The sequence below is a fragment of the Varanus komodoensis genome, unplaced genomic scaffold (genome assembly GCF_004798865.1).
Source record: "Varanus komodoensis strain SLA01 unplaced genomic scaffold, ASM479886v1 scaffold38, whole genome shotgun sequence".
Lineage (NCBI taxonomy): Eukaryota > Metazoa > Chordata > Lepidosauria > Squamata > Varanidae > Varanus > Varanus komodoensis.
In genome coordinates this window covers 1753981-1766220 of record NW_025335909.1, presented here as the reverse complement: position 1 = coordinate 1766220, position 12240 = coordinate 1753981, and the positions used below count along the sequence as shown (strand labels likewise).

General features: G+C 47.0%; 1 protein-coding gene across 12 annotated transcripts in view; it reads left to right on the top strand.

Annotated features, from left to right (window-relative positions):
• ARVCF (ARVCF delta catenin family member) overlaps positions 1–12240 on the top strand; it is a 195269-nt gene that overhangs the window by 105644 nt on the left and 77385 nt on the right. For 10 of the 12 annotated variants that reach the window (XR_006415718.1, XR_006415719.1, XM_044440633.1 and 7 more), the window contains exon 4: positions 3710–4212. Coding sequence is in view for 10 of the 12 variants with exons in the window: in XM_044440633.1 (XP_044296568.1) it covers positions 3710–4212 (503 nt within the window). In the remaining 2 variants the exon portion in view is untranslated. The remainder of the gene's footprint in view (positions 1–3709; positions 4213–12240) is intronic. The other 2 variants (XM_044440628.1, XM_044440625.1) reach the window with 1 other exon arrangement.

Below are 12240 nucleotides of genomic sequence, written 5' to 3'. Positions count from 1 at the left end.
CCTATCCTTATTTTAATCAGGAATTTGACAGCCGCCCCTCAGTGTTTTCCCACAATGCACAAACTGCCTTCTATAAGACTCTGTAATACCGAAATACGATCATTCCTTTGCGCATGGCCTATGCTGTATATTATCATTGCCTGTGCTTCTAGTGCGCAGCTGCTTAAATCTGAGTTATCCCAGCTCAAATCCATTTAGAATTGCGATCAGTAAACTACAGGCATTCCACCTACACACACCCTTCGGAATATCAGAAACCAGCCTGTTCTCTTCTTCCTGGTGCAATTAAGACATTTGAATGGTGCCCACTCTCAGTAATATCATGAACAGGAGAAGGCCTGGCTGCTCTCTCAACTCCCAGCCTTCTTTTCTTCCCTCTTGCCTGGCAGAATTAATGTGGGGGGGGGGGTTTCCAAAAGCCTCTTTGCAAGAGCTTCTCCTCCCTCTTGCCCTCCCTCCCTGGTTCTTTGAACATTGCAATAGCAGCATTCCACACTGCAAGACCTTGGGAAATGTTGTCCATAGGACATCAGGAATTCTGATCCAGGATTCCTTGCACAAGATGGGGCTACTGAAGATTCCAAAGAATCGTATTTCTACAAAACCCTGAAAAAGGGGCCAAATGCGTACATACACAGACACACACACACGACAGCTGCATGAGTGACTCAGTTCCCAAGCGTGTAATTTTGTAATTCTCTCTCACTGTGTATGTGTTTTAAGAGTGTGTTTTCAAACAAACAGATTTTCTTGTTAACCAATGGCATTTTCTCAGTGTACATCAGGAAGAAAATCACTCGCACAGGTGTCTTTTTGTGTCTATTTGGTGCTTTTCTAGGGCTGTTCTTGGTCTTCTCTTTTTTCTCTCTTCTACCTGGGGGCTCACTATATGGTCCTGCCCACATCCCAGGATCTCTGAAACATGGGATGCTGCCATGTTGGCATTCAAGTCACCAAAGAAGGGAAGAAGGAGGTTAATTGAACTAGAAAATTATCTTCTGGAGTAACGTTCATAATGGAGACGATGCTACGAGTGGAAGAGGTTTATACAACATGGCGGGCAATCACAAACCTTAGTGCCATCACTATTCAGATAAGCAAGGCCCTGGCTTGAACAGCATCTCTAGTCAGTGCTGGGAGCATTCCTGCCCAAACCTCGAGAAGATGCCCTGCTAGGCAGTGTTGACAAGCTTGGACTGGGTAGGCCGGTCCAGTGTCAAGTTAGTGGATTGGCCTGCATCTTCAAAACAACTGGCCACCCATCACATGGACCACAATTATATCTGGGCATTTGAAAAGAAGGGCTAAGTTCAAAGCAAAACACATCCGCAGTGGTTGCTCTGAGCATGTCACATGTCATAGCTTCCTGGGAAAAGTTCCGAAGTGTTAATCTCACTCAAAGGGGAGTGCCTGTAGGAGCTAATGGGGTGGCAACAGGGTCTGTAATCCTGTTTGTGTTCCAACAAAGGGCTCCTTGACAGCTGCCTTGTTTTGTTGGAGCAAAGTCCAGACAAAGGCGGCCTTAGATGCAATCTAAGAGCAGAGTGTAGGTTGTAGCAACTGTGAGCCAGTGTTGCTTCCAATTCCCAGGGCTGTGTTTTCTGTCGTTTGTGTGCTGCTCTTGCGTTGGTGATGAAGTGCCTTCAGTATGGTGACTGGATTCTGCCAGGCCACACCTGGAGGGGCAGAAGGAGGCTTTGGTAGGTAAGATGCCATGGGGATGGGGCACTCGGTTCCTTCCTCTGCTTTCCTTCTGTGTGTGTAGATGGCCAGCTTTGAGTGGGCAGACTAGCTTCACTTCCAGAAGTTCCTTGAAATTCAAATATGGGTTTGTTTCAAGAAGTCCTTGCATTGAGACATCATTTGCTCCCTGGAGTTCTAGATGCTAAAAACCCACATGACGTTGTCTTCAGTCCTTTGGTGGTTTTGCCTTCATGGTTCCAAATGTACGGGTGACATCCAGTCAGTCTTACAGTGTCAGAGTAGAAGCACTGAAACGAATGTGGCTCAAGTCGCTCCCAACTGACTGGTGCCCCATGCATTTCAGTGGGGTTCCTCTGAGTGGGGCTAGTATTGTACTAGTCAGCTTTATCAGCCAACGGGAAATTGCAAACTTATTTTCAAAGGAACCCAGAATTATCAGATTCTAGCACATAGCATTTAACGCTCTGAGGTTGGTGGACCATCAGCCAAACATGGAGAGGAACAGATAGAACGACCAGATTTTCTCTGGTGGAAGCCAGTCTTCTTCGGTCTTCCATAAATGCATGGAGGAAGTCCCACTCTGTCTGTCCGCTCTTAGAGCACTCTGCTGTAGTAGTGAGCTAGTGGCCAAGGTGTGTCTTTCTCTCTTCTCCATCCATCGCATCCCATCCCATCCCGGCCGTGGAACAGAGATCAGATAAGCGGCTGGGAAGGAGGCAGGTGGTGGAGAGACTGGGGCAGGGGCGGAGAGCATGCAAAATGCCATCCCTCAGTGCCATCATGGAGTGCAGGACTGGGGCTGGTTAAGCCTGGAATGCTTGGAGGTATTTGCTGAGCTTTGGAAAGGAAAGAGTTTCCACCGAGCCCAATTTCAAGCCTGACTGAGAGAAGCTGCCTTATTGCTAAAGAGCTGGGAGTCGATTCTGCTTTGTCCCTTGTCTCAGCACCCCAGGGTGCTCAGCAAGAAGCCTTTTCTTGGGGTCACTGGGACTTACGCTCAAGCTGTGGACCGCTTCTTCCTGGAGTGAAGGCAACAACTTTGGGAGTGAGGGGGAAGAGCCTGTTTGCGCGGCATGGGAGGAGGGAGAAGCGAAATTTTCCACCTGTAAGAGCCATTTAGGCACTCATTATCCCCATGTCTTACAAGGGGAAATATTGATAGGAATGTAATGTTATTATCTTTTTTATGCTGAAGAATGGAAGCTGCTCTTCTGCATAAAAGCAGACATAATGGCTGTTGAGACATCATAAATTGCAGCCCTAAAAACTAATGAATTATACATATTCCAATAAGTGCATCAAGAAAAGCGTCTCTTACTTTTTCCCCTTCCCCTTTCATGTAAAAAGAAAGAAATGCTTTGGCTTTTCCAGCCCTCACTCCGAGTCTTCAGCTCTCCTGCCTATTGTTTCATCTGGTCATTAAAATAGTCCTGTCGTGGAATCATTTGGTAAGATGTGTGTTAAGTGCGCACAAGTGACTAATTTTGGTGGATTCGCCATCCTGAGATGATAACCCCTTCATCTGGTCCAGGCTCTGGTTTGCATTTATGATCCAGAGGTTAATGAGAGTCTGAAGTCATTAGAGAGTGAGGGTCAGAGCCCCATGCATCTGGAGGCTCCAGGTTAGCCTCAAAAGGGAAACAGCGTATGAAACGGAACTGAGGAACATGGAGTGGAGAGTTCCGTATTTCATACAGTGGCCAGAGAATAGCCAATGATGGGATGTGCTGGGAACCTGGAAGCTGCCCAACGGCTGCGGGTCCTGTTGCCGTCCCCCTTCAGTGCTAAAATCCATTATCTGCAGCACCGGTGGGCACAATTCTCTTGGTCAGAAATAGAAGGGCGAGGGGCACCCTGCTCAGCATCCCTGAATGGCAGTGGAAAGACCTGTCTGTGTTCTTAACTGAGAAGGCCTCTTAACTGTGATGGAGCCCAGTAGCTTGTAGCCCAGCCTGTCCTTACCTGAGGATGCTCCCCAGACTTGTCCGTGTGGTTGCTCTCTTAGCAGAGGCTACGATGATCCGATCGAGTCTGAGATTGCGGATGAGAGGATCCCGTACCTGCACGGCAGCTACGCCGCCCCCTTGGCCCAGCCGGAAAGGGGAAGCATGGCCAGCATCGACCGCCTGGGCAAGCGCTCCCCTTCCATCGACAGCATCCGTAAAGACCCCCGGTGGAGGGACCCTGACCTTCCGGAAGTCATCGCCATGCTCAGCCACCCCATCGACCCGGTCAAGTCCAACGCAGCAGCGTACCTCCAGCACCTCTGCTACGAGAACGATAAAATTAAGAAGGACGTGCGGCACCTCAAAGGGATTCCCATTCTGGTGGGCTTGCTGGATCACCCGAAGCCGGAGGTGCACCGCAAAGCTTGTGGGGCGCTCCGGAATATATCCTATGGAAAGGACAATGAGAACAAAGTGGCGATAAAAAACTGCGATGGGATTCCAGCTTTGATCCGGTTATTACGGAAGACGAATGACATGGAAGTGCGAGAACTCATCACAGGTCAGTGCCTAGATTTTCATCTATGGGTATCTCTTTTTCAGGAAAGCTCTCTTGCTTGTTTGTGTGTGTGTTTTATTGTTTGATTGTTCAATTTGTGTCTTGCCTCCCCAACCAAAGATGGCAATCAGGGCGACTAGCTGTCAGGAGCTGGTTTCCCCCTTCTCACTTTGAAAACAACAGACCGTTCTCGGGCAAAAGCTCTTTATTCTCCAGTATACATCCAGTAAACCATAACCAGCAAAGAAAGAGCCTTGGAGCATTCACAGAGCAGTTCATTGAACCCACAACTTTCACTGAAACAACTTCCAAGGGCCTTTTGTTTGAGAAACCCTGGACCCCTCCCTTCTGGAAGGGCCCGTCTAGAACCAGGCAAACCTCCTAGCTGTACATGGGCCCTCTTGCTGGCGACCCCTTCTCTTCCAGTGCTGCATCGCGGGGCCAAGGATCATACCAGGCGCATCTGGTTCCCAGGGCCCCTGTCTTATGCCTCCTTCTGGCAGTTGCAGACTCCAGCACAATTCCCAGGTTCTGTCTAAACACCCAAGATGGCAACCTTCAGATAAGCTCTTCTAGCTCAATATATGGAGGCCCCATTTCCCTGGGCTCTTCCTCCCCATCTGAAGAGTTTGTTTCACCCTGGCCCAAGAACTGCCTCCTTCTTTTTCAACACTAACAATACTATTGAGATTGCAAAGGAAAGTATGGAGATTGGGCCCATTCCTCCTCTAAAAGAGTCCTCAAAGGTTCTGGAATCAGATCCTGCTTCAAGTGAAGAGGTGGAGTCTGAATCTGCAGCCGAACTACCAAGGCCCGTGGTCCCTCGGAGAAGTCCAGCAGTCCTTGAGAACCAGTTTCAAACTCTGTGGAAAGGTTTAGTGAGCAAACTTTACCTTGTCCTGTGACAGGGAGTTCCATAGTTTTACTATATGAAGAAGTGCTTCCTTTTGTCTGTCCTGCGTCTCCCACCATTGAACTTTATCAGGTTCCCACCACTGAGTTTTATGCAGTTATCAACCTGTGAGAGGACATCTTATATACCGAAGGAGAGGAGGAAGTTTTGCTACAGGTTCTCTTGTAAACTACAGCATAGTGCCGTGTTACCATGCTGGCAATGTTACCTCTGTGGTGCTTTCTACCAAGCTTTTTTCATCAGGATCTCAGGGTAGATGTCCTCCAGCTCTTTGCCAAATCTGACCATGGAAAATGGGCAATCTGTCCTGACGCTAAGGGTCTTGTCCATTCCCTGCCTCTCTCTACTCGGCTAAGATTTAAATGTAAGCTGACAGGAGCTAATGCTACTTCCCCACCCTTGCAGCCTCCAGATGTGAAAAGCAACACATCTGGAGTTGCAGCCTAACATATCTGGAGAGCATCAGATCTGGGAAGGCCAGGCTAATGGCAAGAAGGTTTGCCTTCAGGTACGTTTCTCTTTTCTGCCCTGAGCTGCTGATAATATGTACGTTTAGTTTGCAGGAGTTCATTCCATGCAGCAATGGATTATTTTATATACTTTTTTTGCCTTAAAAAGGGGAGGGGGGACACAAAATCTATTTATTTCGCACTGTTGTTTGCCAGAAGCTCATTTCCTGAAATGTGCATATGTGGAGCTCTTTCAGTTCAGAAACGGAAAGGCTGGCCTGCAATTTGACCTGCATGAATAACATTTTAGTGGCAAATGGTAATCAGCCTTCTTCAAGATGGCAGCCACATTTCCTGGTTGCCCTTTTTCTCCTGAAAAGTTGGAGGAATTGGCCCTGAATCCCAGTTAATGAATTAATTTTGCCCTTGCAAGATGTGCTTTGAAAGAGGATTATTTGGGCCAAATGAGAAGAAATTAGCAATTGCATTGTGGCTTTCAAGAAAGTAAATAGTGTGTTTGAGAAAGCGAAGTATCTGGATCTAGATGTGCTGAGATGGGTTCATGTTTCACGCTTTGATTCCTGCTTCAGTTCCAGCCTAGACTGGGACTTTCATGCCTGCTATTTTTATTAGAGAATAACTTTCCATGGGGTTGAATGGGAGCAGATTATGCCTCATGTCATTTATTATTAGCTAGCAAATGAATCTGAGTTGATGCATTTGAAAAATGAAATGTCCCGAAGGTACATACCCATTGGGTGCTCTTAGTATTCATGCTTAACGTCGTGTGTCTTGGGTTTCATCGTCTCACTGCTATGATGCTGACAAACAGATTGACTGACTGACAGATATCCACTTTTATTATTATGGAAGAGGCTGTCTTGGATGCAGGTTTCTTGTTTGACCTCTTGCAGCTTGGAATATGTTATTCACTGCTGTAGCAGCTTTCATTTAAAAAAAGAAAGATCACCTGCATTTTAAACAACCCCAGGTGACCATGTGATCAACTTGCTGTCGGAGAGCTAAGAGCTGAGCCAGAAGTTTTCTGGAAATGGGGAAAAGCCGAGTTGTCAAGGGGGAATGGGAGGCTTCCTGAGCAAAGGTGCAGCTTCACATTTCTTGCTTTAGTTACCTGTTCATATGGTTGAAGGAGGTGGTCTCTGGGCACTGTATTTTTCATATGCTCTGGACCTGGAAGGTACTGATGTGAAGACAGGAAGCATTGCACCGTGGCATTGCAGAGAGGAGAAGGGCAAGAAGCTGTGTTTAATGCCCTTACTCTGACATCTCTATGAAGCCCATTCAGAGTGAGGGTAGGAGCAATAAGTATTCTTAACACTGCACCTTTGGGGTAGGAAGATTCCTTTCTATCCTGAAGACATCCCAATGAGAACAGGAAGCACTGCTGATATGGCTTCAGGAAGGTGCTGCTTGTCTGGTTACATGTAGTAAGGAACTACATTTAAGAAAAAATATCCTAAGCAGAAGCTGGGAGAATTAGTAGGGTGAATAGTTTTCCCATATAGTTCCCTGCAACTTTGTTGGCAATTCCCCCAGCCTTTGAAGTCTACAGACAGCATTAGTCAAATTAACCTCCAGGAGATTTCAAAAGGTATGTAGCTGTCATTGTTCTGGATCTGTGTTTGTTTGTTTAAGATGAAAAATATATATTCATATTTTTAAAATCCTAAAATGCAAACCTCTGAATAAACCTTCAGCCACATGGGCTGCAGTTTAATTATTTGCAAGGTAAGAATTTAATACAGATTCTCCTCCTTTTTCTAACTATACATATCTGTTGTCATCTTCTTTGAACAGAACAACCCTTATTACTGAAACCAGTGTCTGATGTTTACAAAAGCTGGTTTAAAAATGGGTTGAGCTGGAAATCTTCAGCCATCTGGGATAACAAGTTTATGGAGGAATCAAAAGGAAGTCCCTTGATTGGTGTGTGTGAAGCCTGTTGGCACATCTTTTGCAGACGAATATGTATGATCAAGATAATGTTTAGCAAGGCGAGGGGGGAAAAAACCCTTCTCTAAATCCTCCGATCTGGGCTATCCACTAACAAGGGGAAATATGATTAGATTCATGTTATTTTCTCTTGCAGGGAAAGTGTTGGTGGATAAAAGTTCTTTTGGCAGGGAAGTTGCACTGGATTTGTTTTCAGTGCAGCTTTGCAAAATTTGCAGGATAATATTTCCCCTCTGTGGGCAAGCGTCTGGTTCATTTTGCATGTTCAGTTTGTGCTTACCCACCATATAATGAGCATTGCAGTATTTTATAGAGAGCAAGGACTTACCAGCTTACCAAGATCTCACACACTGTATTAGAAGTAGGTGCAACATTTTCTGCGCAAGGCATTTATTGTGTGCTCATCATTCCCTAATCATGCTGGTTCATGAGTTCTTTAGACAGTGTGGTGACCCTTCAGTTTCACTTTTGTATGCAAAGTGTGCTTTCAGCAAGTATCATTTCAGTGAGGAAAGTGTGATATTGAATTGTGAAAGTGAAAGAAACCATTTTTCACTTGCGTATTTGCACTACTCCACAGTGCCACTTAGTGGTCATGTAGCAGAAAAGCAGGAAAGAAAACTTTCCTGTAGTGGCCGACTCTCAATTCTGTGACGGACAGTAGATACAGCAGATGAACAGTCAAGTGACTGCTTTATTTATTTTATTTATTTATTTATTAAAACATTTTTATGCCGCCCCATTCGCCGAAGCCTCGGGGCGGCTTACAACAATAAATTGAAAATAATTATAATATTGAATTATTTATGTAGAATGCTCTGTGTCACGATCACTGCAGGCTCCTGTGCCAGCCCCTTTAATGCAGCTAAGGACATGATAAAACCCCCAGGACACCACTAAAGTCGGCTTCCTTAGATAATACTTGTCACAAGCCAGGTTTCCCCACTTCACACTTCCAAAACAAGAAACCATTCTCTGGCAGAAGCTCTTTCTTCTCCAACACAACCAACCAAGGATGAGTCTCTGAACATGCAAAGTGCAGTTTGTTGAACCCAATCCAACAAAAACTTCCCAGCATTCTCCTTTTGAGTATTTTATTTATTTATTTATTTATTTATTTAAAACATTTCTATGCCACCCCATTCGCCGAAGCCTCGGGGCGGCTCACAACATAAATTAAAATATAATACATTAAAAATATAAAACAAATTAACAATATAAAATATCCCTGTATCCCTGGGAAACCTCCCTCTGGATGTCCTTTTGGAGATAAGTGAGCCCCTTTTCTGCCTGTCGCCGCTCTAGGTGGTCACTCTGTCTCTCCCGACATCAAGGGGTCAAGAGTTGTTGTGCCAAGCTTAGCTGGCTGCAGAAGTTTTTCCCACACCCCATTCCTTCAGTGCTAAATCCAATTATTCTCAGTGTCCACTTGAAGACCTGGGGAAGTTGCCCTTGAGATAAGCCCCTCTGCTCTTCCCCTTTTAGCACCCGAGAATTCTGACTCTCAGGGCCTTTTGTTATCAGGCAAGTCTATATCTGCCTGACCTTGGAACGTGCACGGGAAAGTCTCTGCAACGATGTGGAACCAACTGCTCTTTGCAGGCCCTTGTTGGAGCTCTGCTCCCCACTTAATGCTTGTTGCCAGGACCTTCGGAGAGGCAGTAAAGTCAGGCCCAGGTCGGAGCTTAGTCTAGCAGCACAAAACCCAGTTAGAAACGTTCACTTAAGGTGGTGAATATCAAGAGAACTGGAACCACACTGGGGCCCCTGAGGCCAGCGTGTTCACTCCACCACGAGGTCTGCTGATCATGATCTGTCTCTGTAGAACGTTGGACGCCGTTTGGAAGAGTAAAGTGGAGATGGGGTGGGGCTGGAAAGGCAGCTAAAAACCTGCCGAAGAACCTCTCCCGTCGCAAGGAACAGAGACTTTTGCATTTGGTGTGGCTTGTGTGCAAAGACCTTGAACGAGCATTCGCTTCTTTAAAGTTGCTGTGGCCTCAGCAACTTCTAATTCTTCTCATTTTAACGGAACTGATTGCAAGTGGAAACGCTCGTGTATAATTAGATGCTCCGAAACAAACCAGTGCAAGGCATGAAAATATCGACTGGAGATGCCATGCTTTAAAAAAAAATTTTTTTTTTAAATCTTCTGTAGACTTGGGACTAATTTCTTCCTTTCGTGTTCTGAATGGTTAGCCATCAGAAGCTAATTTATTCTGTTAAAAATTCTATTATATTAATTTCTGTGAATGCTACAGCGACTTGTCCTTTTAAAAAATCCATATTATTATAATTACTGTCATGCCAAGTGTGCTCAGGAGCTCTAAAGCAGTGAGTGGGGTGTATCAAAGGGGTGCACCCTGATTAATGCCATGCTGGCACCAAGAATCCCAGCAGGATGTTGGGAGCAAGAGGGACGGCAGGGTCATCCCTCAGGACACTAGCCACGTCACAGGTGCTGTTCTGGATCCAGAGGGTGAGGAAAGTCTCAGTGAGGTTTCGGAGCATGGGTGAAAGCGGTTGGCAGGGGAGAGGGCAAGTTCCACTTGACTCTTTAGAAACATAGAAACAGAGCGAGTCAGAAGGGGCCTCCTGGGCCATCTAGTCTGACCCCTGGCTCTGCTCACGACATGCCTACCATGTGCATGTCTAGCCTATGCTTGAACACCCTCCCCAATGGGGCCTCAACCACCTCCCGAGGAAGCCCATTGCATACCCTTGGAGTCCTAATTGTCAGGAAGTACTTCCTGGCATCCAGATTGAACCTTGGTTCCCTGAACTTGGCTATGTTGGAATGTGTCCTGCCGTCCACAGGGGAAAAGAAGTCTCAACCCACCCTCAACCCTTAGAGTCTAAGGGTCAGGGGCCAGGGCCCCAAATTTATTCCCCATGGCCCTGAACCTATTCCCAAAGACTTGAGCAGCTATTGGTGCCAATGGAAAGGCTTTCCGTTCTCCGCTGAATTACTGCGCAAGGGGCAACGTTCAGGGGTGATAGCTCCTGGGGAAGGAAGGTGAGCCCAGCTGCTACTCTCTTTGCGTGGCGGTTTGGCTAGGGAAAGGCTGACGGCTAGTGCCAGTGGGAGAGCTCAGTCCAGCCTGCTGGGGCGCAGCATTTCCAAGGGGATCACAGCTGGGGAGGGAAAAGTTTCCATGCCTCCCCTGTGCACTGTGGCTCACCCAGAGCCCGCCCTCCCACATGACAATTAAGCTTAGGGAAAACTTCCCTTGATACTCACGGATGGCATCTTTTCTCCTTGTCCCTGTCCAGAGAATCCACCTCACTCTTCCCTGCCAGGTGGGACAGAGCTCCGGACACTTCTGGAGCCTTTCAGCGCTGCCTTTTTCTCCAAGAGCAGATTCCAGTGGCGTGTGCCATTTGGTAGGCAGATTCTAAGCTTTGCAGCAGTGCAAAAAACGAACACTCAGGCTGGGAAAAAGACCATATGAGAACGATCCATCCCCCACTGCAAAAATTAATCTGATGAGAAACGAGTCTGCCCAGATGTTGCACAATGTTGAATGCCGACCAGGACAACCAGTTGCTGGTCCCGGTAATGGGCATGGCTGGTGTGCTGGCTGGCAATCGGAAGAGGGCCGTGTCTGTTAGATGTGGAGGCTATGCTGCCAAATTTTGTTGCTCGTCCCTCTTGTTCTTTCAAGTATTGGACTCAGGTGGTTGGGTTCTGATCGGTTTGGAAGCAAAACAGAACCTCTTGCAAATGGGGTGTGGGGGACATTTGGGTGTTAATCCCTTTGAATTCACAGGTGTGAGCCCAGTGCACAAGCAGGTCACAAATGCACCTTCTTTATAGCACTGGCCCACTGAAACCCCCCTTGGTCACGATCCCCACACCCATGCACAGGCCACGAGCAAAATCACAATCAGAACATAGGTGTGCCAGGGCTGCTCCGTTCAGCTAAAATTAAAGAGGCCCTTGAGGTTCTTTTGGAGGTCACTTTGAGCAGAGGAACGTTTTAAATAGTTGGAGATCCGTTAGTCATCTGGGTCTCTAAGGTCACACTTGCAGTGCCACTTCAGTGTTGGGTAGCTGGAGATAAAATTCCTGCTGGGACAGGATGTCTACCTAACAATGCCCCTAAAAGGATGGCAACCGAAAAGCAGCCACCCGTGGGGTATGCGAAGCTACTGATTCGTGCCCATGAAGGTTGCAAGCAGAAATTCCAGCCCTCATAAGGGGATGCCCAGGCCCCATCGCGTTTCTTTCCTGGCTTGTGCTCAGTTGGGCTACAGTTGGTTCTCCACCAAAAACTTTGGCAGTGGAGAAGGCAATGCCCCATGTTTGCGGCAGGGACAATGAGACCTGCAATTTGCAAAACTGAAAATATCGGACAGTAACAACATCGGGCAGCAGCTACACTGGGCATTCTGGAAAAGATGGCCAGGCAGCTTCACACGCTTTCATGGCCAGCTTGTAGAAAGTTCTGTTGCTGCTGCTGTTAGTCATGAAATTGTGTCCGACCCATCGCGACCCCATGGACAACACTCCTCCAGGCCTTCCTGTCCTCCACCATCTCCCAGAGTCCACTCAAGCTCACACCAACTGCTTCAGTGACTCCATCCAGCCACCTCATCCTCTGCCATCCCCTTCTTATTTTGCCCTCAGTTGTTCCCAGCATTAGGCTCTTCTTCAGGGAGTCCTTCCTTCTCATTAGGTGGCCAAAGTATTTGAGT